The sequence below is a fragment of the Pseudochaenichthys georgianus genome, chromosome 24, assembly GCF_902827115.2.
Source record: "Pseudochaenichthys georgianus chromosome 24, fPseGeo1.2, whole genome shotgun sequence".
Classification (NCBI taxonomy): domain Eukaryota; kingdom Metazoa; phylum Chordata; class Actinopteri; order Perciformes; family Channichthyidae; genus Pseudochaenichthys; species Pseudochaenichthys georgianus.
Window position 1 is genome coordinate 28,221,864 of NC_047526.1, and position 26,095 is coordinate 28,247,958.

The 26,095-nt window shown below is 42.2% G+C and overlaps 2 protein-coding genes across 8 annotated transcripts in view; one reads left to right on the top strand and one right to left on the bottom strand.

The window, feature by feature from the left end:
- Positions 1-5,888, top strand: part of extl3 (exostosin-like glycosyltransferase 3) — a 31,342-nt gene extending 25,454 nt beyond the window's left edge. For both annotated transcript variants that reach the window (XM_034075485.1, XM_034075486.1), the window contains exons 4-6: positions 810-954; positions 1,067-1,195; positions 2,927-5,888. In XM_034075485.1, coding sequence (XP_033931376.1) covers positions 810-954; positions 1,067-1,195; positions 2,927-3,136 — 484 coding nt within the window. In that variant the 3' untranslated portion in view covers positions 3,137-5,888. The remainder of the gene's footprint in view (positions 1-809; positions 955-1,066; positions 1,196-2,926) is intronic.
- On the bottom strand, positions 5,076-25,822 carry syt14b (synaptotagmin XIVb). Of its 6 annotated transcripts, none has more exons than XM_034075489.2 (9): positions 25,738-25,822; positions 22,596-22,643; positions 18,155-18,301; positions 15,169-15,306; positions 14,240-14,496; positions 11,045-11,482; positions 9,393-9,573; positions 8,981-9,037; positions 5,076-8,111 (listed from the first exon to the last, which is right to left on the bottom strand). In XM_034075489.2, the coding sequence occupies exons 1-9, from the start codon at positions 25,748-25,750 to the stop codon at positions 7,795-7,797; spliced, it is 1,596 nt and encodes a 531-aa protein (XP_033931380.1). In that variant the 5' UTR covers positions 25,751-25,822; the 3' UTR covers positions 5,076-7,794. The 6 variants fall into 6 exon arrangements, with proteins under 6 accessions (XP_033931380.1, XP_033931379.1, XP_071058111.1 ...); XM_034075488.2 differs by having other exon boundaries at positions 14,240-14,499; XM_071202010.1 differs by lacking the exons at positions 18,155-18,301; positions 22,596-22,643; positions 25,738-25,822 and adding exons at positions 15,529-16,431; positions 17,255-17,286.
- Positions 25,823-26,095: the final 273 nt, after the last annotated feature.

Consider the following 26,095-nt stretch of genomic DNA (forward strand, 5'->3'; position numbering starts at 1 on the left):
TCCGCAGCTACACTTTCTCCAAAGAGGAAACATTACGCAGCAGCTGACTGTCTTAGACATTTAAGTGGTCTCACATTAGCTCATTTAAAACATTAGATTGCTTTTAGAGATTTCTTGATTCGTCTGTGTCTGCAGAAGGAATTCCAAGTATCTAATCTGATAAGATGAAACACAGATTTATCTCCAAAACCTTCCCGCCGCTATAGGGCTACATTATGGTAGTGTGAAACTGATAAAAGACAAGAGGATAATTACTTAATTAACCCCAGGAGGAAAAAATGCGTCACGTGTTTTATACGGATAAGTTCAAACACGGCACTTTTAAACCAAACTAATGACCATTTAAAAAAATTGGCAAACAACAACAATTAAAAGTTCATTAAACATTTAATAATTCTGCCCAGTCATGTCTTAATTAATTCATTTAAAATGAGGAATTATAAACTGGATTAGAGCAACGTTTCATTTTGAAGGAAATCACGTAGCAGCTGCATTAAAAATGTTTTAAATGTCATTGAGAGGAAGTGATGACATATATTATGAGATCCGGCAAACCTTTATCAGCCATTTATTTTATTAGCAGTGTGCTAATGCTTCACCACAAAGTAGCATGGGCACTATCGATTATTTTCAACACTAAAATACTTTTTAATTTCTCTGTTCTCTAATTTTCCTATTGCAAACTAATTGGTAACAAAAACCAATTATCCTTTTTAAAAAACTAATATTTTCTACGGTATTTTTCACTCTACAATTCCCACAAACAAGAGTTGTTTTAAAGGAGAACTTCTGCTGACTTTGTCTCACAGAGTGTGGCGCGAGGCCAGAGATCGCATCGTGGGTTTCCCCGGAAGGTACCATGCGTGGGACGTGAACCATCAGTCCTGGCTCTACAACTCCAACTACTCCTGTGAGCTCTCCATGGTCCTGACCGGAGCTGCTTTCTTCCATAAGGTCAGACCTTGAACTCATCATCCCCCCCAAAGAAACATACACCATGCAGCCAAATGTATCTCGTCTCATAGCCACATAATTGACTTGCCCCCTGGTGTTTGTTTTGATGTAGTACTACGCCTACCTGTACTCCTACGTGATGCCCCAGGCTATCAGGGACATGGTGGACGAGTACATAAACTGTGAAGACATCGCCATGAACTTCCTGGTTTCTCACATTACCCGAAAACCTCCCATCAAGGTCAGTGACGGGGCATGCAGTCCAGCATCTGTGATCTTTGTGTCTCCTGCAGGCACCATGTATTTATATTTTTTCCCACTTAGCCTCGCCATTACTCAAACTGACATATCCAATATTGCACACAAATGATAAATCAAGAAAAAACAAGATCGAATTGGTGCGCGATTCCTGATTTTCAACTGGATTTTTATCGGAAGGACATTTATTACCAGAGGGCATATTTATGGCTAGACAAATAATTATAGCCATCACAGCATGGAAGCTGTTGGAGCAGAAATGTTATTGCAGCCCTGGGTTTAAGTTCTTTTTGATTTAGTGGTGTTAATATTCAGGGTGTTTCATTGGGGAATTAAGGACTGCTTTGATGGAGTGCGTTGTGCATGACAGCAATTCGCTGCCAGGAATAAGCCTTGTGAATAATGAATTTGGGGCAAGTTTTAATGTGTAGTAAAATAAAACAGAAAATAAATGACTTTTTATGAATCACTGCTGATGAATTAACATTCAAACTCAGTTTTTAGGATTTATTTCTGTATCCTGCCCCCTATTTGCATTTTACATATGCAGTTAACAGCTACATGATAACTGGGGCAGATGTACTACTTAAAATAGTGATTTACCTTTTAAAGATATTGTTCCATCATTTAGACAATGAAAGACAAAGGCATGACACGTTTCGATAGCTAGCTGTTTTTACTAGCAAAGCAAAAAGCTGTTGAGCTAATCAGCTCCCTAATCAGTTTTAAAACTCCACCTCTGGCTGACTTTGTAATTTTACAAGCTGATCCATTTTAGTCTTAACATTTTTTTGTATTTATTATAATAATAATTCATGGTATTTATTTAGCGCTTTTCCAAGTGCTCAAAGTGCAGTATATTACATGTTACTGTCTTGCCCAAGGACACAGTGACATGCTGACGGTGTCATGGTGTTGTCTTAAAAGACTGAGGCTTATGCTGATGGTCCCAATCAAGAAGATGGCATCCTCAACTCATGCTCGTCCATGAAACTAATAAATGGCATTTTTATTTTATTTTGTAGTGTATTGCAGATAATTCTAAGGAGTGTTTTTGTTATCCTACATTGCACCATCTCTTCCTACAGCAGCATTAGGCGCGTTCACACCGCAGTACTTTTCCCACTTTAGTTCCGATATAGTTCCGAAATGTTGCGAGCAGGGACTTTCGTGGGAGAAAAAGGTTCCTATGTCTGATTGGCTGGGCGGATTGCAAACCACGCCCCGTAAAACTCCCAAAAAGTTTTGTGAAGCTGCCATTTTATTGTCCTCGCATTAGCATTATTAGCATTAGCCCAGCGCAGAAACACAGAGGGACTAACTTATGGCAACACAAAATAAAACATGGGAGCGGTGGAGTGATGAGGAGGTGTCGGCGTTCTGGCGATTTACTCGGAAGCCAGTCCCCAACTCCGGGGACTTCCGGCCGGGGACTTTGGGCGGCAGTACACGCCGTGAAGTGGTTGCCAGTAAGCCCAAAGCAGAAGCAGAAGAAGAAGAAGAAGTGACGTCAGCGGCTTCATTTGCCTAATCCTCCCCAGGGACTTATTCCGTTGTGAACGCGATCTGAACTTAGTTCATGAGAACTAAAGAGTTCTCATGAACTAAGTTCTGATGAACCTTTGTGGGAAAAGTACTGCGGTGTGAATGCTCCTATTGTGCTGTGAAATACTGCCTACACATATTACTATACTGTCTCTTTGTCCATCTTTAGGTGACGTCACGTTGGACTTTCCGCTGTCCCGGCTGCCCTCAGGCCCTTTCACACGACGACTCCCATTTCCACGAACGCCACAAGTGCATCAATTTCTTCGTCAAAGTGTATGGCTACATGCCGCTGCTGTACACACAGTTTCGCGTGGACTCTGTGCTGTTTAAGACTCGTTTGCCCCACGACAAGACCAAGTGCTTTAAGTTCATATAGCACCGGGCTGAGTGGCCCAGCAAAGAGCCAAAAGCAGAGAGGGTTGAAGGACTGGAAGTATTTAAAAGAACAGCAGCTCCCTCTGCACGCAGTGATGAAGATGAATGGACTGCCAGATAAATGCACAAAGGAAAAGTTGGTGGTGAGGATATTGCCCAGGGGGGAGACAAGACCTTTAAAGCTGTTGGCTGGGTGGTCTAATCCACAACTCTACTGGAAATGTGAAGAGTGGAAGCTGAAAGGGACGACTGCCAAGAAAATGAGCCTTTTCAGTGGATGTCACGCTTCCTTTTTCATGTTCTTCAATCATCAACCACTACAGATGTCTTTTGCACCTCTTAACGGTCGCCGAGGAAAGAGGACGGTTGTACAGACGAGTGTACATTAACTCTACCTTACAATGGAGCTGTAGCTGCTTCACTGACGGACTGATGTCGTGCTGCGCTTGCCAGCCGCCTGTCGACAGCTTCAGCTGGGAGGGCATCAGCAGCACATCGCTGACACTTCGATTTTTTTTATTTTCACAGTAACAAACTGTACTTGTTGTACGCAAGACGAGCACTGAGGGTCAGAGGTATTTTATTGGAAATTTTTCTTTTAAATCTAAATGTGTAAATCTTTTTTGATGGACAAACTTTTTCCAGATCCTCCACCTGTTGGAGATCAGACACAAAGTCATTGGTTCGAGAAGGAAACGGGACCTCGACTGAAGACTTTGGCCCAATCATGTTTAGTATTGTCACATGTTCAAGAAGGAATTCACTTCAGTGGTCACCATAATGCCTCAAATCTGTCATGGAAACCAGCCACCATCTTGTCATTTTGTTATGCTTACAGGATTCACACTCTTCAACGAGTGTTTGAAAATGGCCTGTTTTTTATGTTATAGGGTGTTGAATAATGTTTGTAAAACTGTTTTAAATGTAATAATGATAACCAGCCAATGGTTACAATGTCCCTTACTGAGGTGCAACCAAGTCATGAATCACTGCTGCCAAAATCAGAAAATGAAAATGTTTGGATGTCTAATTAAAGTCGTAATTGTAAAGAAGGATACATTTAACACAATTAGGATAATATACAAATAAACAAAAAAGATTAAAGGGAGTAGCTTGACGTTTTAGGAAATACAATGATTTGCTTTCATGTGCAGAGTTAGATATTTACAGCTCTGAAATCTGTCAATTTAGCTTAGCCTAGCTTATATTAGCATAAAGAATGGAAACTGGTTGAAAAACAACGAGCCTGTCTCTGTCCTTGACTCGTACCAAAATCTGCCTCTCAGTATCTTTGAAGCGCACTTACTAATGTGTTTGTTAAATCCAAACAAAACATAAGGTGTAAACATGACGAGCTGTTTAGCTGTTTTTTTTTGCTAAGCTAACCGGCAACAGGCTAAAGCTAAGCCTTATATTGAATTAATAAATAGTATCATCTTACTCACCAGACCGTAAATAAGCATGTTTTCCAACATTTCAAACTACTCTCTTTAATATATTTCCAGTTATAGCGCTGCGACAGATGTAATAGAAATGTCCCGCCATGTTCATGCCTCCTGTGTAGATCTCTCCCGGCTCAGACAGAAACGTCACTTTAGTGTCGCCATATTGGTTCCACTTTGTTTTTACCGATGCATGTTTTCTTTGCCACATAGGTACGATGTCTGCTGCTTCAGAGCATTGTTTCGGGTGCAGCGTGTGAGTGGTTGCAGTCTGGTACATCCATTTCCACTCTGCATGGTACCTACGTTCAGAAGGCGATCCATTGGAGCCCTTTCCATCATGTATTATAAGTCCAAAGTCCTTTATTTGATCAGACTTTAATCGTGTAATCTGAACAAAACCTAAAAACATAACTTTTTAAAAAACAAATTAATGATTCTTTCCCCCAAATAAGATTCTAACTGAGGATGCTTTTACGAAACAGAAACTCTCAAGTCCATGGTTCCTGTATATTTATTGAATATATTATTAAGAAAGATTTTTTAAAACTGATGACACATTCAATAAAATAACAAAACATTGTAGTTCATTATTCCTTATCCTTAAGAAGTCCCAACAGGACTTAGCCGTATATCTTTATTACATTACCAAGGAAAACTAGCTTGTGCCACTAAATGCTTGAGGGAACCTAACAGACCCGAGAGCAGCACTCAGGCAGGAAAGTGTTTTATGGACGTCAAGATGTCCTGGTTCTTGGGAAGGTCAACTTGAAACAGAATGTCATAAGATGAAAAGAAGCTTCTGGCACAGTCCTAAAGTGTCTTTGAAGCTAAATCTCTACCTGTTCCAGGTGGCTGCTGCCTCAAAACCATTACATTAGGCATGTTAGGTAAACGGGGTAACGAGCCAGATTCCTAATTACACAAGTCTAAAATGGAAATGTGCACTCGTGCTGCACCAGACTTTAAAAACCAGCCTGTCTTCTCATCTGAACGCTTTTATTGCAGCTCTTAGGGGCCTCATAATTACCTGTCCTGGGGCATAAATGGGATTAGATGGTATTTGTTTGGAAGTCAGTACCTCCCCCCCCCTCCTCTAGGATATGTGGCACAGCTGGTTTTCCATGGCCTGGGGCAGGATACTTTCCCCCTGAAGGCTGCGGTCCCTCTGCTGGGTGTTGGGTGAAACTATGTGTGATCCAGGGTGAGGGTCCGCCTCCAGCCCCCTGCAGCGCTGCCTGAGCTTTGATGACAGCGTCAGACATACCATTGAAGGCCAGATTAATGGGAATAAAAACATTGTTAAAACAGTATCTGACGTACAGCCTCGTTCTTTTCTTAACTTTTACAAAACACACTCCTGCACGTTGAGTATTTGATATGTCCTAAAGATAGGAAGAGGGAATCTTGAGTTTTTGGTAATGTTTAAATCCCCCCAGTTTCTTTGAAGAAAGGATTGATACCACTGTCTGGTCTGAGTAGTAAAAATGAAACCGTCTAGCTTATAGCTACTGAGATAAATTATGAGAGCTTCTTAAAATGACGTAAGTATTTTTTTGGTCAGAAATGGGCTTCCATAGTTGACTTATTGCTAAATAACCCAGCTGCTGTCTGTAAGCAAACTAGAAGCTTCATATTTATCATACTGGCATGAGCTTGGTCAGTCGTTTCCCAAAAAGTGGAACTAAAGGGTTGTAAATGCTGGTAACGCACAAATTGTGCTCGGAACAAAATGCCATTCTAATGACAACTGTGGCTGTGATTCCCATCTCTGCGATCACAAGCCATTTGTTTATCTCAGGAATGCTACACATCTGGTGTGTATCTTATAATGAATTTAATTGAAAATGTGGCTGTGCAGGAACCGTCAGAGGGAAGTGTAGCTGCAGGGCCCGAACCCAGAGGACGGGGTCAGGTCTGACATCACTGAGACGAGAAAAATGCATCCCACACCCCTCAGCTTCAGCCAAAGGAGAGAAGAGGGAGGGCTTCGTGCTTCAGCCTGAAACTCGGGATGTGGCTGTGGAGTCTGCACTGATGTTTTTGGGGGGATTTTCTGACTCATAGCTAATGAAATTGGCTTTGTTCCAGATGCATGTAAAACCAGATTCCTCACACTCCTGCACAATGTTTTCATTTATTTCCGCCTTTATTTAATTATCCTTCTCCTATTCCCTTGTAATCAGAAAATGTTCCTTTTTAATGTAATTTCATTCTGCCTCTCCAGCTCACTTCACTGCTGTCAGCCGCAGAGAAGCAGCCCGGTTTATTGGACTGCGCAGGCTTTTGCATATCCCTCCTCAGCGGGAAGCACCATGTTTCTACATGAATGAACATGGCTGAGTTGTCTGAAGGCTGAATGGTGAAACGGGCTCAATCTGTACTACACAGGAAAGGAAGCTGCTCTTTGATACAGTGGCGTGCAGGGCTGTGTCCAATTCTGAAAGAGACTCAGCGAGCGGAAGACAGAATTTCACTCCAGCTTAAAGTGGAGTTGGATGCATAGTGTAGCGAGTTATGCAACACCAAAATAAGTCAAATAATAAAGTGTCTTTTTGTAGCACAAACCCCAGAGAGACACATAAATCTAGTAAACCATTTGACTGATAATCCAAAAACATAAAAGAGGGGAAATGATAAATGGATCTTGCATAATGTCATGTGCATGTAAACAATCTGTACAAAGCATAGCTTGTAAGCGTAGTTGCAGCATGTTGTAGGCCCTTTTGTAACAGTCTTTTCGTTGCCTTCTCTTTTGTCAATGGCTATGACTGATAGAGAAATGTCTGGTATGCTGGTGGCAGCTTAGATCCAGAGAAGAAGAACAAGAGAGAGGGAGGAGTCTGCCAGTCATGGACCGAGCTCTTTGGTCCAAGATTCAGAGACAGACAAATGTGTCCTGTAAACAGTTACATGCAGACCTTGCTGTCGGCAGAATTACTGAAAAAAAACACTCCTTCTTTTAAGTTCAGTAATGATAATGTCATTAATTCTCAGCCTGCCTCTGCATTTTTCTCTGTCAATAAAAGGCTGGCGCTGAAGCTTCCACCTCCGCCAATAAAAGTCTGTGGCAGATTAAAGGGTATTCATGCAGTCTGGCAGTGAAACCCTACACACCTGTACGCAGCACACACACATCCCTCCTGGTGCTTCTGCCACCGCCCCTTGAAACTCTGGGAATGTTGTAACATCTCAGTCTTCTCGAATCTTCCGCCCCCTATGTGTTGGTCAGTGTGTGCCAGTGGCAGACCTGCTGCCCCTCCGCCTCCTTCATCTCTGTCCAGTGGGCCTGCTGGTCCTCGCTGCTGCTGTTGAGGCCCAGGGAGACGCAGCCCAGCCGCTCCCTGGGCCTCATGCTGCTCCGCCGGCAGAACACCGACAGCACCAGCGACACCTCGGACAGCTGGAAGAGCGCCACCTGGAACAGGAAGGTCTCCTTGTAGGTGGGGTTGGGCTGCCCGCGGCACACGGCAGTCTTACACTTGGACATCTCCTTCCCCTTGGAGTCCAGCATGGTCAGCTTCACGTAGGTGTCTGAAAGAGAGCGGGCAGAGAGAGCCATCCAGTGGAGGGATGTCAGTACTGCAACAAACGGAGGCAGAGGGTTTAAATTATGATTTAATATCTTGTGATTTAATCGAGAGTTTTCAAAGTGTAAGACAGGTCTCCCCAGGGGGTCTTCAGACAGAGTCAGAGAAGCAAAAATATTACATAAACTATCCAAAAATAATTGAAATTACCCTAAATGTGATTAGGTTTAAGAGATAACCCAGAGATAGATCCGTTTTGGGGAGACCTTCCAAGGATCAGAAACTAGTAGATTACCTTTTTTTTGTGTATGACATGTGTAGAGATCATTCAAACAGCAATATTAGGCTGTTTTGCCTCAATTGCTGAGTATGTATAGGGTCCAATAACATAGTCATGGTCCCATAGGCAACCAGAAATGTAGTTAAGAAGTAAGCTCTGGATGGGTGAGGAGGTTTCTTTGTCCAAGCTTTGCCTGAGGGGAGGTCTCATACTTTGAAAAGCCCTGCTATAATCAAAAGTCAGTGACATTAACATAATGTTTTGTTTTTTTAAAGAGTCGGTTTAAACAAATATATTTCTCAATTACCCATGTTGGTACCTATGAAGACAGAGTTAACTTTATTTGCCAGATTGTTTAGATATCTCTGTCTTTTCCATTTCTATTGTGGTGCTTACAGCATTAACAGTAACATTTTAAACAACTCCACATACTTTCCTTTCAAAATGAGTGTCCTTGTTACTCTAACAATCAACATATATCACTGTGGACAGTTTTCAAGTCCTTAAACCTTTTTAGAACAAAACCTGAACATATACCGTTCACATATGTCTAACCATGATGTCTAACTACAAGTCATTCACTGCTGACTTACCTCTCATGACATAAAGCTGCCCCCCAACAAAGTGTTTAACACAACAGAACAGACCGTCTGTGGCACACACACCACGGCACACACAGTTAGAAGGAAGAAAGAGAGGAAACAGTTTAAAGATCGAGATACACCACAAGGTCAGCTTCATGGGAACTCTGACACACAGCGATTGTTTCAGCATTGTGGCTTTAAGCACTTTGGTTCTTAAAAAGCAGTTGTTGTTGCCAGGAAACATTACAAAATGTAATGGTGGTCATTTGTTTTTTTTAACATGCTGCTGGGAGCCTTGCCCATCTGGTTTGCCAAACAATTGCTGAGTGTGATCTGCACACTTTGGTGAAGCAACATTACATTTTAAAGAAAGGAAGTTGTCACAGAGTAAAAGGTTTAACGTGGAAGCTTTTGTACGCACTGACGGGTTTTTCCGACGCTGGGGTTTTGAAGTGGCTTCCCTGGACGACCTCAGCAGATAACTGTCCCGTGGCAGAGTTGTAGAGCAGACCCAGCAGGAGCTCCGGCAGGGAGGAGTCTTCAGTGGAGCGATAGGACAGAGCTCCTGCGCTGCGGGACACGCTCACCACAGAGCCACAACCCTGGTAACATGAAACACACACACACACACACACACACACACACACACACACACACACACACACACACACACACACACACACACACACACACACACACACACACACACACACACACACACACACACACACACACACACACACACACACACACACACACACACACACACACACACACACACACACACACACACACACACACACACACACACACACACACACACACACACACACACACACACACACACACACACACACACACACACACACACACACACACACACACACACACACACACACACAGACACACACACACAGACACAGACAGGAGTATACAGAAGGCATCAGTGGGATAGTTTACATTGTTAAAGTAAGTCTTCTTTCATTTGGCGTCTCAACCAGGCTAATAAATTACATTAAGAACTGTTTAGCCGAATGAGCAGCTTCGTTCTAGTAACGGAGGTCAGGCGTTCCAACACTTTCATTCACACAGAAATATCGACATTTATTACCGTGACAGTTTTGTACAGAATTTGCTTCTAAAGCCTACAGATTTTTGTAATCATTACATTACATTGCATTTAGCTGACGCTTTTATCCAAAGCGACTTACAATAAGTGCATTCGACCAGGAAGACACAACCTTGAAGAAAACAGAATCATATAAGTACATCAGGTTTCATAGAGCCAAGCATTTCAAGTGCTACTCAACTGGCTTTAGATAAGCCAGTCCTTTATTAGGATATAAGTGCTCTGTTAGCAGTTCTTTGTTAGTAATTATATCGCTCTAATTGTGCTTCCCGTGCCACCATTTGGGGCTTTAAACAACATTTCTACAGATAATTATTGGATAAACTATCATGACATTTGGTACAGATATTTATGTTCTCTTCAGAATTAATCGCAAAAAATGTGTCGATCCCCTGACGTTACATTAAGGACTGGGCCACCTTGACCCAGTCCTTAATTTACTGATCTCTGTCGTTGACATTCTGGGTGAAGGAGTCATTGCAGTGAAATGTAGCAATGAATGATGAAATGAAGCCCCTAATCTTTAACACAGGAACTGAACCTTGTTTAAATAATGAGAAGACTCATTTACAACGTATGATTGGTTGACTAATAAATGTAGAAACAGCAACTATTTTGATAACGCAAAAATGCCCAACACTGGTTGGTTCCACTCCCTCCTCCTCCTGCTCGTCTTACATAATGTTATATTGATTGTTAATCGGGCTGTTGGTGGAACAAAAAACATAGACGTCACATTGGGCTCTTAGAAAATCCAATAAGTATGTTTCACAGTTTCATCATTTTATAGATCCAAAAATGAATTGACTATTGAGAAAATAAGAAAAGGATTGATAGAAATTCAATATACTCTCAGGTCTTCAGTTGGGATGTTCGTTGTCAAACTAAATCCCAGTGCTTCAGATGAAACTGTGCCTGGATAGAAATGCACAAAGTGTTCTCACCGTGAGCTCAGAGCCCTGCTCCAGGGTGACAGGCAGCGCGATCTTCCCCTGCAGGTTGAGCTTAGTCAGGTAGAAAACCTTCTCTCCCAGGACCTTCTCCTTTTTCATCCTCCTGATGCTGTACAGGCGGAAGCGCACGGCGTAGTCCCCGAGGGCGTCCTGCTCCACCCTGGAGAACTTAAATGTTTCCGTGAAGATGGGACACGGCCCCTTCTGCACGCCCGTCTTGGCTCGCTGCTTCTTGGTGGGCAGCAGGACGAGGTGGACCTGCCAGGCGATGTTTCCCGTCTGTTTCAGAGCGGGGATGTCTGTCGCCGCGGTGACCGTGACGGCCAACCACTGCTCCCCGGAGTCGTACTCGAAGGCCACGTCCAGGGTGCCGTATTTGGCGAATGGCTCCGGCTCGTAGGCAGTGGGGAGGTGAGGACCGGAGCCGTCCTGAGCGAATCAGTAGTAAAGACACGGTTAGAATAAAAGAGGAGGGAGTCTGATGTGTTAGAGGCACCTTTATCATCATCCTCCTCTTCCTGAATAGTATAAGGTCAGATAATATACTTACTGTATGTCACTCAAATATGTTTAGATAAGAGGTGAGATAACATTGTCACAAAAAGACTCAAACTATTTTTGCTACTGTCTTTCTGTTTAAAGCTTGTAGGTGTTTATGGATTTCCTCTATAATAAATAAAAAGAAAAGACGGATCTGACGTATTTTTTTCCCACATTCAAAAGCTCTTGTGTTCCCTGATGCAAAACATATGAGTTCAGCACTGTTTGTGAGAAGTAGAGGTCAGAAAAGGTTTGGGCAATAGAAAGAAAGTAAAAAACTGAGAAATTAACCTTGAACGCCCTTCACGTTAAATAGTAAAAACAATTAAGATAAAGAGCAAATTTGGGGATTTTTTGTCCTATAAGAATCTGTTTTTAGCTGTTTTTAATTTTCTAAATAATAACCCTAAACAAGTTTAAAGATGCACTTCTGAAAGATATCAAATATATAATGATACTTAGGAGTCAGATTTGAAACGCTGATGCTGGAGCATCCCTCACCCCCGTCTCCTTATGTTGAGATGACCTGAACTGTAACTGACACTGTAACCTAAGTAACATTTTAACAGTAAACAAACCATGTAACTACAGTAGTGGTCTTGACATAAATATGTTATAAGCTGGCAATAAGGAGGGCTTTTAACACTTCAGTCATGGTGAACTACAGGGCAGGTAAAGGGGTAAATATACAGTATATTACTACCATTAAAAGAGGTGTAATGTGCTGCTTAAAGGTCCTCATCAATATATTACAGGTCTCAGATAAATACAAAACATGTCTCTAAAGTGTTTGGCTCCAAACACCAAACAGATCATTGCAGCATTACCCATAATCCCCTCTGTTTCAGCCCTGTTTCCAAAGTGCTGATTCTCTGTCTGTTACTTTAGATGAAAATAAGGAGCCCCTCCCCACGCCCCTCTGAGAGAGATTTGGTTAAAAAATAACACAATAGCCGCGTTCACACTGCGGTACTTTTCCCACAAAGGTTCATGCGAACTTAGTTCATGCGAACTCTTAAGTTCGCATGAACTAAGTTCATGATCGCGTTCACACCAAAAAGAGCCGGTACTAAAAGTAGTTCATGCGAACCTTTTAATCCCCTCGAAAGTCCCTGCTAGAAAGCAGGGACTTTCGAGCGGCTCTTTTTTGAGAAAAGAGCTATATTCCTGATTGGCTGGGCGAATTGCAAACCACGCCCCGTAAAACTCCCAAAAAGTTTTGTGAAGCCGCCATTTTATTATCCTCGCATTAGCATTATTAGCATTAGCATTAGCCCAGCGCAGAAACGCAGAGAGACTAACTTATGGCAACACAAAATAAAACATGGGAGCGGTGGAGATGAGGAGGTGTCGGCGTTCTGGCGATTTACTCGGAAGGCTTCAGTAGAAGCTGCTGGGAGTCCCAGCAGCTTCTACTGAAGCCAGTCCCCAACTCCGGGGACTTCCGGCCGGGGACTTTGGGCGGCAGTATACGCCGTGAAGTGGTTTGCGGCCTGCCAGTAAACCCAAAGCAGAAGAAGAAGAAGAAGTGACGTCAGCGGCTTCATTTGCCTAATCCACCCCCAGGGACTTTTTCTGATGTGAACGCGATCTGTACTTAGTTCATGCGAACTAAAGAGTTCGCATGAACCTTTGTGGGAAAAGTACCGCAGTGTGAACGCGGCTATTTTACTCGGAAGGCTTCAGTAGAAGCTGCTGGGACTCCCAGCAACTGAAGCCTTCCGAGTAAAATAGCCGCGTTCACACTGCGGTACTTTTCCCACAAAGGTTCATGCGAACTCTTAAATTCGCATGAACTAAGTACAGATCGCGTTCACACCGGAAAAAGTCCCTGGGGGTGGATTAGGCAAATGAAGCCGCTGACGTCACTTCTTCTTCTGCTTTGGGTTTACTGGCAGGCCGCAAACCACTTCACGGCGTATACTGCCGCCCAAAGTCCCCGGCCGGAAGTCCCCGGAGTTGGGGACTGGCTTCAGTAGAAGCTGCTGGGACTCCCAGCAGCTTCTACTGAAGCCTTCCGAGTAAATCGCCAGAACGCCGACACCTCCTCATCTCCACCGCTCCCATGTTTTATTTTGTGTTGCCATAAATTAGTCTCTCTGCGTTTCTGCGCTGGGCTAATGCTAATGCTAATAATGCTAATGCGAGGATAATAAAATGGCGGCTTCACAAAACTTTTTGGGAGTTTTACTGGGCGTGGTTTGCAATCCGCCCAGCCAATCAGAAATATAGCTCTTTTCTCACAAAAGAGCCGTTCGCATGAACTACTTTTAGTACCGGCTCTTTTTGGTGTGAACGCGATCATGAACTAAGTTCGCATGAACCTTTGTGGGAAAAGTACCGCAGTGTGAACGCGGCTAATGGTGCTCTAGGAGGAGATTCAGGTGATAAGGTGGGGGGGGGGGGGTTACCTTGGTTGCTGATTGGCTAATGGTGACACAAGCTAAAACATCAAAAATCTGATCAGCTCATTTTCAGACAGGTTTTTATAGAAATGGATCAGGACAAAAAGAGAGAGAATATCTTTTCCTGAAACGTTCAGAATCTCTTTCCACAGAGGGGACACATGTTGATGTAGAAGAGACATGATAAAGTAGATTTTTCACAATAGGTGACCTTTACAGGCACCGAGAGCGTTGGCCTCACCTCTGGTCCCAGAACAGCCGTGCTGTCACTGGGGATGTCCTCCTCACAGTTTTTGTTGAGGTAGCTCTCAGTGTCCTGGTCAGCGCTGGCCTCACTGGAGCGGGGGCTGTCGCAGCGCTGCGCCGAAGACCCCCTGCGGACCCCTCGCTCTGACCGTGATCGAGAGGACACGCGCCCCCCCGAGCCCTCGTCCTGGTAGGGAGGAGGCCGGGGCTCGCCGAGGGACGAGTTCTTCTTTATTCTCTGGATGCTGTTGGCTGCTTTTAGGACAGTGACAGAGAGAGAGGGGACAGGGGGGAGTAACGGGATACGAGAGAGCGGTGTTACCCGAGATGTATTGTGCTCTGTGGAGGAATTCATTATGTATGCAACATACAGTCCAAGAGAGTCAGGTTAACCTCTTGAACTGTGCCGCACACATGGGCGAGCCCATCTTTTTTGAGCTAACAACCTAGATTCATGAAACTCAAACAATTATTGTTAATTCTCCAAAGTCTTAATGGTTTATGTAATTTAACGTAATGATGAAGCAACAACAAATTGGCACTGTATAATGTTACAATGACAATAAAAGGAATAGTCAAACATCCCTTGAAATGTGGTATAACTCTTCTCCTCTATCTCACTGCAAGAAATCTCACTACTATTTACCACAATGTGAAACTATTGATTTAGAATAACACAGAAGCAGTAAGATAAACACATGTCTATTTGATAATAGTGTTACATCTGTTTTTATATTTCTTATTGTGGTATATTACTGCCCCCAGAATTAAACTATCTTTATGTGTTATGTTTGCAGTCCTTAATGGTTTTCTTTATTTTCTATTTAATACATAAGCAGTGTGTCTCTCATGTAGTGTGACATATGTTTTATGTTCTTCACCGTATGTGCTCCTCAGGTTAAATACCATGTTGCCCCCTCTCACCTCGTCCGCTGGAGGCTTCACTGATGTAGCCCCCCTGCTCTGTGGACTGTTTGCTCTTGTTGCTCCACGCTGAAGTCTTGTTCTGTGGAGCCGCGTCCTCGGGGCCTTTCTCCTCCTCGCTGTCGGATAAAACTCCCTCTGGACAGACAACGCGGAGACTCTTGTTCAAACATTACATTTCTCTCACAAAACACAATGTTTGCAATGTTTAAATAAATGCAGGAGACGGGAACAACGACGCAGATGCTGAGACTGGCACTCAGCACGCTGGAAAGATGAAGAACTTAAAAAATCTAAATATTTAGTTTGAGAGAAAAGTAGAAACGGAGGCGGTGACATAGAAGCAGCACACCATCTAACCTTTGTTTGCTTTCTTTTTCTTCTTGCTCTTCTTCCCTTTCGCCTTCTTTTTCTCCACATCCGAGGCTTCGTCTGAATTCCTCCCATCATCTTTCGTTTTTTTCTTCTTCTTCTTCTTCTTCTTGTCTGACTTCTTCTTTTTCCCTGTTGTTGAAGACTTGGTCACTTCAGCTTCTTCCTCGTCATCTCCCTCTCTCTCAAGGCTGTCCGCCACCTCCTTCTCTTCTTCTCCGTCTTCTTTTTGCTTTTTCTGTTGAGGACGAGGTGATTTTTCACAGTCATTCTCTTTTTTCTGATCGATGGAGTTGTCTCCGCCATCACTCCCCTTTCTATTTTGTCCACAATCTGTTTTCTCTAAAGCATCCTCCTCTTGCTCTCCGTCTTTGTCTTTCTGTGCCTTGGCTTCTTTCTCCAGCTGCTTTTCTCTCCGTTCTCTCCTCCTCTGCTCTTTCTTCTCCTGCTGCTCCTTCTCCTCATTCTTCCTCTTCCCTTCCTCTTCCAACTCGGCTTCTGTCCTTTTAACTCGCCAGCATCCGTCCCTCCATTCCCACTCCGGCTGGTTCGGAGCGGACTCGGCCTCGTTGTTTCCCCCGGATTGGTTGGTCTTTGATCCGGTGTTGCTGGCCTTGCTTCTTCCTTCCTGTGCTGTGGAAGTCTGACCCGACTCCTGCCCGTTGTTCTCCCCATCGTCCACCTTGTTGATGATGGTGGTGACCTGCTCGGTGAGCTGGTCGCTGACGGCGTACGTGGCGTCGCTGACGGCCGTGGCCAGGTCGTCCACGCGGCTGGTGACCGAGTCCAAGAGGGAGGAAATGTTCACAGTGGGGAGGTTCTGCTGGAAACTCTTGAAGAAGGCCATCTCTCAGCCGGGGACGCAGGACGCTAGATTATCTCATCAGAGCGCTGATAGGACATGTGGTTGTTAGCAGGGTGTGGAGCCAGCATCACAATGTGAGCTGAGATCAACACGTACATACTAAACAATACTCCTAAGATTCTTATACTTTTTTGGAAGCAAGAGCTATCTTGTTTTCTCATGTTTAATTATTTAACCACAATAACATTTACATTCATTTATAAACCCGGCGTAGCTGCAGCTCAAAAAATGTTACTCAACTTAAACACGTTTTTTCTCATTCTCAGTGTTGCTCCCCGAATTCTAACTGTTTATTTCAGACTGGGTGCTGCCCAGTACCTTGCAGATATATTCTCATTGTTGATCCTGTATATCAATCGTTTGGGGTTTATCGAATAGCAACACACTTTTTGATCACAAGGTTATTGATTGTCAACAAATGAAGCAAGTTCAACCAGGAAGACCGACTTTACTCTTCATGCATTTCTATTCCTACGCAACTACTCTCTCTCCTCTCAATAAGTGACCGGGGGCGTCACTCTTCAGCTTAACCAATCACTTCGCTCTATTCCCAAAAGCCTATCATAGCGCTCTCTCAAACCTTTTAAATCTGCTGACAGCAGCTGTCATTTCAGGTGACTCGACGCAACCCTCCTCCACCTCCTGTCCCTCTGAATCCAGGGTCAAGTTAAGCCCCTCCCCTTCAGAACGACCCAACCATCCATTCACCACCACCAGTGTCTAGACCCCGGGGGGGTTCATCGGATCGGCACTACCCTCCCGAATGATACTTCCTGCACAACGGGGCCTAATCGCCAAAATCACCATTACATTCATTTGTGCATCTTGGCAATAAATATGTATTCTTACATCAACACCGTCTCTCCTGATTGAAGTAGCAGCTGATCTGTTATGGAAACAGAAACATTAATATTGATACTGCATTATTTGTAGACCTACTGTAGATATGCAAACCACCAGTAACAACAACACCAACAGTGGCTCTAAATGTAATCATGTTTGTTCATAAAAACTGAATTATGAATGAATCACAAAATCATTTGCGATCCATTCATAATTCAGATTTAGCTTTTCACACATCTTGGCTTATTCAGGAAAACTATGCAGCTGCAAAGCTCAGCATACAAACACATATGAAACCACTATTGGGACACATAGCACGCAAAAGTACAATAAAGTGTCAAAACCCACTTCTTTATGTGCATATTGGATTGGGTCTTATTGCCTTTACGCCTACACAACTGGAGCTTATTTAATGTTCCTCTATGAAAGGATGGGGACCTTACGGTGGTGCTCTGATGAACTGAATAAGAAATAAAGTAATTCGCTTATCATGATTTTTTTGTGTTTGATGTTTCCCGTTTTATTTTGAAATGCAATTGAAATGTTTGCCTTGTCTGCTTTTAATTCCTGTCTTTGTGTGTTTCGCAGCCTTTGTAATTGCCCTGATTCTTTCCACCTGTGTGTGAGCTCCTTGCCTCCCCTGTGCCTTTACTTGCCCTCAGCTTCTTGTTCATGTAATTAGTCATGTCACTATATATGCCTGCGTTGCTTTTTCAGTCCGTAGGCTATGTTCCCGTCTGTTTTCCCCGGGGTCCTTTTGTTCCTGATCTTATTCCTCCAGCTCCCTGGTCTGTACATCTTCAGTGTTTCTTTGGAAGAGGACATGTTTTGCACAAAATAACTGAATTATCATCCTAATGTGTGTAAATGCAGCCACTGTGGTCGGTCTGTGTGTGAGATGAGTACCTGGATGTCTGTTCTTTAACCCGTTGAGATGTGACAGGTCGTCAGGACTCGCCACTGACAGCTTGTTGCTGAGGTAAAGAAAAAACAGAGCCATCAACGCCATGAAGGCTGTAATGGAAGACAGGACACCCAGAAGCTCAGGAGAGACTGAGGAGGAAATAAAGGGAGGGAGGCGGGGGGGGGGGGGGGGGGGGGGAGAAAAGGAAAGACAGACAGGAAAAAAAGATAATGTAAAACTTAGACAAACATAATACTGATTATGGAGATATGTAACAGTTACATTTCTCGTGTTAATAAAAACAAACACAGATGGCTTCAAGTTTAAAGTAAAAAAAAAAGTACATCTTTCTGATAAGCATCTTACTTTGGAATCAAACTCCTTAAATCTTGCCCTGTCAGCGGAGTATATTGTGTTTCTAAACAGTCAATGGTTGTTCCACTTCAAAGGCACCACACAGTCTACTGCAGTGTATATAGGCCAACCATACGGCATGTAACCATGCTGCTCTGCGCTGCTGATGTGCTATTTTTATGAGAGCCTCAAAGGAGCTGTATCTGAATGAAATGTGGACTAAACCAGCCAAACCGCACCGGGCCTGCACTTCATGTGTTAAAAACGCAGACACACCACATCACTATAGCAGGAGAAAAAGGGAAGTTTTATGGATAATGAAGCATGAACGATATTTCTAAAGACCAAATGCCCCAGTGGAAAGGGCAGCTTGTAAAATGAATACCCATAATTTGTGGCGTCTGGTTTTTCAACACCAGTTTTTATGATCCTAGTTGACATTTTCAACAATGAATCCCTCAGTATTTTATTAGGGTCACCAATCTTGAAGGCTTTGAACACCCACACAGGTGTTTATTATTGACTGTTTACTAAACCTGTCCCCTGAGCAACCATGTTCTAATCGTAGCTTAGCAACTGTAGGAGTGCCATACATCTCCACAGTGCTTTGGTGGACCAAGACCAAAGAATAAAAGCTCTAAGAATTGGATTTGTGTGTTTGTTTGCTCGATAGGCCGCAGAAGATAGCATGTTCAGCTAATTAGCTTACTTGCCGCAAGAAAAACTTAGTTACTTCTAAGGCAGAGAGTTGTCATTGCTACATTAATTTTGTTCCAGGATACGCTAGAAAAAATGATAGTGATATTTATTTGCATCGTTCTTTGAATCAGAATTTAAATTTTTAAGCAAAACTACCAGCAATGTCCAAGTCCCAGCTTCTTCGTTTGAGTTATTTAGAAGTTAATTTGACAGGGATCACATTCCATAATTTAATTACAGTAACATTGAAAACATCATACAGTAGCTCAAAGCTTATTTTTCTCCTCAGTCCCCTGGCAGTTGTGAGGATTTGCTGTCATTTTTTGCCTTAAGTGTTGAACATTCGTAATCATAGTATTAAAAAAAAAAAAAAAAACATAAATCTGGGTAACATAAGTTGACTTTTTCAAAAATGTTTGATGCTTAATAAATACAGTGAATTGACGGATTTAAGAAAATATGCAACTGACAACTCGATTATCAAATGATGTGTAAGTAGCAGCCCTATAATAACATATATATTTAAAAAAAACAATGGTAATGCAGGCCAAATGTTGTACCATGTGTTTTATAGCCGGGGCTCATTTAAAAAACAACCATCACCTGTCACTGATTAAATTGGATTTCCCAGAGAGCACAAATGAGAAAGCAGGAGAGAAACATAAGAGTCGTAGTTTCTCACCCCTCCCGACTACAGATTGAACTTATGGACTTGTTTCACCATGGCAACAGGCAGAGACCACTGCAGCCTGACAACTAGTGCTGCCGCAGAACTGCCAAAGTGATGAATGCTAAACTCCAAAGAATGGCAAGAGAAGTAGGAGTGAGATAAGAGAGAGGCGATGTGGCGGCAGAAGCTTACCTTTGCTAAATGAATATCCTCTTTAATACCAGCTGTTCCCAAAAAGCACTATTCTGCTGCTGTAGAGAGTAAAAGATCTAAGACGAGGGGGGAAACAAAGTCGTCCTGCTCTGAAGTAATCCGACATGTAACAGATCCCTCACACTTAAGTCCGTGCCAGCACTTTCCAGGCTCAACTCTCACTGCAGACGGTGGTGGTGATTGAGCCAGAATGACCTCTGCGGCCATCGGGAACAGCGGCGGCTTGTCAAAATGATCAGCTCGTGGCCCGGAGTGTGAAGACACTTCATACGTGGCCCTGCTGTGTAAATGTCAACAAGAGCTGAATAATGTAGGTAACCTGAGGTAACCTGAAGCCTCCATCCATGTACACTGGCAAATTGAGTCATAGCGAGCAGCTCAACCATCAATCGGTTATTTCTCTGCTATAAAACCCATCATTATTTCTTTAAAACAGAGCACATTGACGTGGTTTTCTTTTTGTCCCTCAGCCACTTTCCTCTCTCTCTCTCTGTCTGAACAGAATAAACAAGAAAACATAAGTGAGTAAATATGTTGATTTGTCATGGCGTGTGAACTGATGCTGAACTCAGGATTCAATCTGCTCTTTTTCTACCAGGTAATGACTTCAGCAAGCTGACGAACAAACAACAAACACGGCAACTGAACCATTCAAAGTGCAATTAACAATACCCTCAGAGAAACTCGAGTTCATTAGGATAAATAGTTTTTCTGACATAAAAAGAAGGGAAACTAATTACTGTTGTTGTTAAACATCTTTGCGATACATATATCCTCATTGTGGGCATAAATGATCCATTCATTTATAAATCTATTTACTTATCCAACTTTGAAGCTTTTGGATCAGTGCATGTTTAACTTTGAGTTTATAGGGTGTGCTTGTTTAAAAAAGTAGGTAGGCAATCTGGAAATGTTGCTTACACATGGACTTCTGATACGAAACAAAACCTTGATGCTGAATAAATCATGAACACAGCTGCTGCCTTTTGCTGAAGTAAACCTAAACTTGATACGGCGTGCATAATTCACAGGCGGTCATTATGCTTTCATAGTTTATCTAGAAACACTTTGTTTCCACCAAACCTCAGGTAAAACTGGATATAGCCATTGTTTTACTTTTAAAGTCATGTTGTGAAGTACTACAAAGCACACACAGCATTATGCTCGGGATCAAAACAAACACACACAAAGTGATACTAGTTCTTCTTTGAAGCAGGGATTAATGAGGTACTTATCCACAGTCTGTGTATTTTCTACGGTAGATAGCGATAAGCAAGCCAGCAGTTTGGAGAAGCAGACAGGAGCCCCCACTGGACTATAACTCCACACACACACTCAGATACTCAAATCCAGCACAAGACACTTTTTGTAGGCTGCTATGGACAATCTGCAATAAATGCATATTTTATGGACTATCTTGCACCAAAGATATTGATATTGAAGTGACTTATTTTGTATATATTGATTGTTGTGTTTTTTTATCTTAAAGGTGGGGTAGGTAAGTTTCAGAAACCGGCTCGAGATACACTTTTTGTTATATTCCATGGAATGCTCTTAACATCCCGATAGCAATAAATATCTGAAGTGCTTTGACAAAAAATCCATAAAAAAATGTCATCTGTAGAAGCCGTAATACTGTAAAAAGTACAACTGGATGGCCTACCTGCCTGTCAGCCTTCCATCGGGGCACAAACTTATCTCGTGCCCTCATTGTGCATGTTCGTGTGTGTTGGAGGAGGGGCTCTGGAAGGAAGTGGCAGATTTTCTCCGGTTGTGTATTTTCAAATTCTAGCGATCTCGAGCCGGTTTCTCAAACTTACCTACCCCACCTTTAATGTGTGCATAATGTGTCTGTTGATTGAGTATATAGGATATACATATTTTATACATATTTGCATATTGTATAATTTTACATTCGGGATTGTTGGAAACGTCATTTCGATATCTCTGTCTGCAAACACAAACTGAGTAAGATTGACATTAAAGTTGACTTTGACTTGAGTACCAGCACATTATGTAAAGCAATGGGACAGCAGTAAACCATATTTTTAAAATAAAGGCCCTTCTTAAAAGAATATATATCAATTTAAGTGTATGCTATAATTAATATATTTGTATAGCTTTACCTTGCTGTCATTTCTTTTTATAGGAAACTGAAGTTGTGAAGTGCTGGTCTACCCTTGCCATGTTGGTCAGTTTATTAGTGTTTTTTCTGGGTATTTAAATGTTAATATACTAAATATAACATACAGTTCCACTAATATTGTTTATTTTAGGTGGCTAGATTAGATTTTGCTGCTGCCCCCATCCACAGTACATTGCCTAGCATCTGTGTTGTTACTTCGGTCTGTTTCTGCAAACTGAAAGCGTACAACATCTATCCCCTGCAGGTACAGTAATACGCTGACTATGGATAAGTACCTCCTACAGAGCTGCTTCAAACAATCTGAACCATCCTTTTAATGCAGACACACAAGTGCAATGCTCGGTTGTAAACATGGCTTTACCTTTTCTTGCACAGATGAGCTCGTGAACACCACAGTTCCTCCCCCCTCCTGGGAGAGAGAAAGAAAAGTTGGGAGTCAAAGGTTATAAAGATGATTCCATGTACTGTAGAAACACATGTTCATTGCCTCAGGTTAGTGAAGCTGGCAGATGGTGCTTTGAATACAACTGATTAGCTGGAAAGAACTGAGAAGAAAAACTCTCATTCAAATGGGTATGCAAGAACGTCAGATTAATATGAATGTGCCATAAGAAGGAGGTATTTTGTGATAGTAGAATATTTGTATATGCATGTTTGAGGGGCCTAGCTAAAAACTAATAGTTAAATACTTTGTATTCACTGTTTAATGTGAGTTAAGTTAGAAGATTTCAGAATTGGTTTTATTACCAAGTAGGTTTACTAGGATAAGGGCTGGAGACATCTCTAAGCTGTAGACCAATCACAAGCGAGCCAACCAATCAGAGCAGACTGGGCTCTGGTTTCAGACAGAGGGTGAAAGAGGCACAGGCAGCCCTTTCTAAACATTAAAGCATGTAAACGTGTCACAGTAGATGCAAAAAACACAATTATGAAACCTGAAAATGAGCATAAAAGGGCCTCTTTAAAGTCTTAGATTAAAATAAGCAGGGTCATGACCTCGGGGACCTCGATGCTTGAACCAGTTTGAACACTGTTACTATGAATATATCATCAGTTTAAAGCATATCTCACCTAATTATTCAGATCCTTTTACATTATACAGAAATATGTTGAGGTTTTACTATTACATGTCACGATTTCCTTCACAATCCTCCTGAGGCTTAACTTAATAAAAGGATACAGACACTTGTATCACCCCTCCTCACATTCAAAGGCGCACGCGCGCGCGCACACACACACACACACACACACACACACACCCCCCCCCCCCCTCTCTCGGCTCAACACCTTAGTACTTAATGATTCAGGTATCTACTGTGAGGCAGAAGCAGATCTCTGCTGTATAAATGTGGCTCTTAAATTACAAAACTGTGTCAGGGATTAATTTGAATTATTTCAGAGAAACAGCAGAATACCTCCCTTGAACTATCTTTCTTTTTTGTGTATGCCTTTTATGCAATAAAAGATGATCAGAAATCATTTCCTTTTATTTTTCTTTGTCTGAAGAACCAATTTGTTCTATTTTAAAAGTACATGAAAACAGCAGAAAGGCAGAACTGAAAACACTCTAATATCTTCCAAGTATTATTTTAAATGTGGGTATTTTCTTTCCCTAATGTCCCCTGAACTCAGTTCAAATAGACCTAGTTCCAACCAACAATCAATGGACTTAATGTGTAATTTGTTTCCCTGCTTCGGGGATTGGATAGTGAACATGTTCTGAGGTGAAACCTCGGTGCCAGAGTGAGGAGGAAGCTCAGACACAAGTATCAATCCATTCAATGATACAGAATACCTGTTGGCTGTTCTTGCTGAGACAAAAGGTGGCCAAATGTAGCAATCAGTAATACATCGGTCACTGGTATTCCTAAAATTAAAAGTAAGGCGTTTTAGGAAAAGTATTTTAACTGCCTTAATCTTCAGTTGTATAAAGCACAGGTTTTCAACAGTTTCTCAGCCAAGGACCTGTGGAGAATATACCAGGAACAGCTTATATCCCTTAGAATAATTTGATTTATACATATTTTTTAAACTGCTAGTTATAGAATAGTTTGTACATGATCAATCTAAGGGCTACATAATGGTTGACTGAATACTTATTTTAAGATGTGTTAGGACATATTTAAAACAAAACTCTGATCGAAATAGTTTTGATTAATATATACCTTCACTGTCCCATTTATTTGGCAAACCTGTACAGTTTAATGTAATCCGAAACAAGGCTTCTGTCATGAAGTCTACTTGTATGGACGTTAGATTTGTGTTGACACTGTCATGGAGGTGTTTATCAGATGTTGTACTGGTCTACATTGTAATAAGATGTGTCGCATAATTCTGTAACCCTGTCATGACTCATGTATGCAAATGTAAGGGACTCTCCTCAGCCTATTGCAGTCCAGTACAACACTTTAGTGTGATCTAAAAAAACAAAAACATATCCTTCAATTGACACATTTCCAACAATGTCACTACTAGACAGTGAACATTATAAACTTTGTAAGGTATAATTGTTAGCCGAGTAGTTGCAGGGGATTGCATAGATGGAGAACTGTCTAGACTGCATGTATTGCGATTTGTAAGAATGAACCACTGCTGTATGCATAATATAAGATTGATTACAATATATGAATTGCAGAGATAGCCTATATTCCCTGTGCCACTGGTGAGTCACCTCTGATATGTCTTCATGAAGAAGCCGTACCCCCTCGATCTCTCTCTGCTGGTGTATCAACAAACACTGCTGCTGCACGCATGGCTGCACGTGACACAATAGTGCCCACATTACGGGACAGGACCAAGGCACGCGCCTGTACTCTTCAATGACTGCATCGTTTTTGTCACTGCTCAGTGTCATGTGTTCCCATCATTTTACATAAAACCTGCAGGAGACATCTGACCTGTCGTCATTGTGTAGGCTACACATCATATTGTACACGTTACTCATGAATTGTAGTAATATCAACATCCCATTGATGTATACAGACAATGATGCACCCACAATATTAACGGTTATCTATCAGCAGGTTTTCGAACTCAAACGTTATTCTTTAACGTTCCATATTAATCCGCCAGGTGATGTAGATCGTTAACGGTTACAAAACAAAGTTGTTGTCAGGTAATGCTAAGCAGCCTGCTGTGATTTTCGGTTGAAGACAAACATAAATATGTAAATGATTTCATATTTCACGAGTGTCTTAATCGAATATTTTGCGCATACATGACACAACGCAGAGGGACTATATGCGTCCACTTTCACTGGTCGAGCATGCATCCCATGAAGGGATCATAACATTCCTGCAGCAGCGCGGGTGATGCTGCTAGCTGTCCCAGCCACGGCTCCGGAGCACTGCGGAACTCAAGGAGGGATTTTAAAAACAAAGCCGGTAACAAAATGACAGCCTTCCTAACCTACCATGTGATTTTTTTTTTCTAACAGCGTGTTTATTCTGCCCCGAGCAAAGTTTTACACGAGTCCCGCAGGACACCTGAGACCGAGTTCTTACCGTCAATCGCCATGATGCTCCGTCCCGGACGCTACCAAGTGTGGGGGTGGGGGGTGCTGGAGGAGGGAGGTCATTTATGTGCGGGTGGACGGTGTGTGTCTGTGTGTGTGTGTGACAAAGAGCGATTGTATAAGCAATTGCTATTTCAATAACAAACCTGTGCACCATGTCATATTCATTAATTTAAACACAAAATATACATGTACAACTGTAAAATAGGATAAGATTCAACAAAACTTTAGTAATCCAAGAAGGTAATTTGATTTTGGGCAGGTAAAGGTAAAACCTTTATATATACTGTCTATGGGTAAAACAGAGGAAACAAACATATGCATACAGACATTTACAGTTCAAGTAA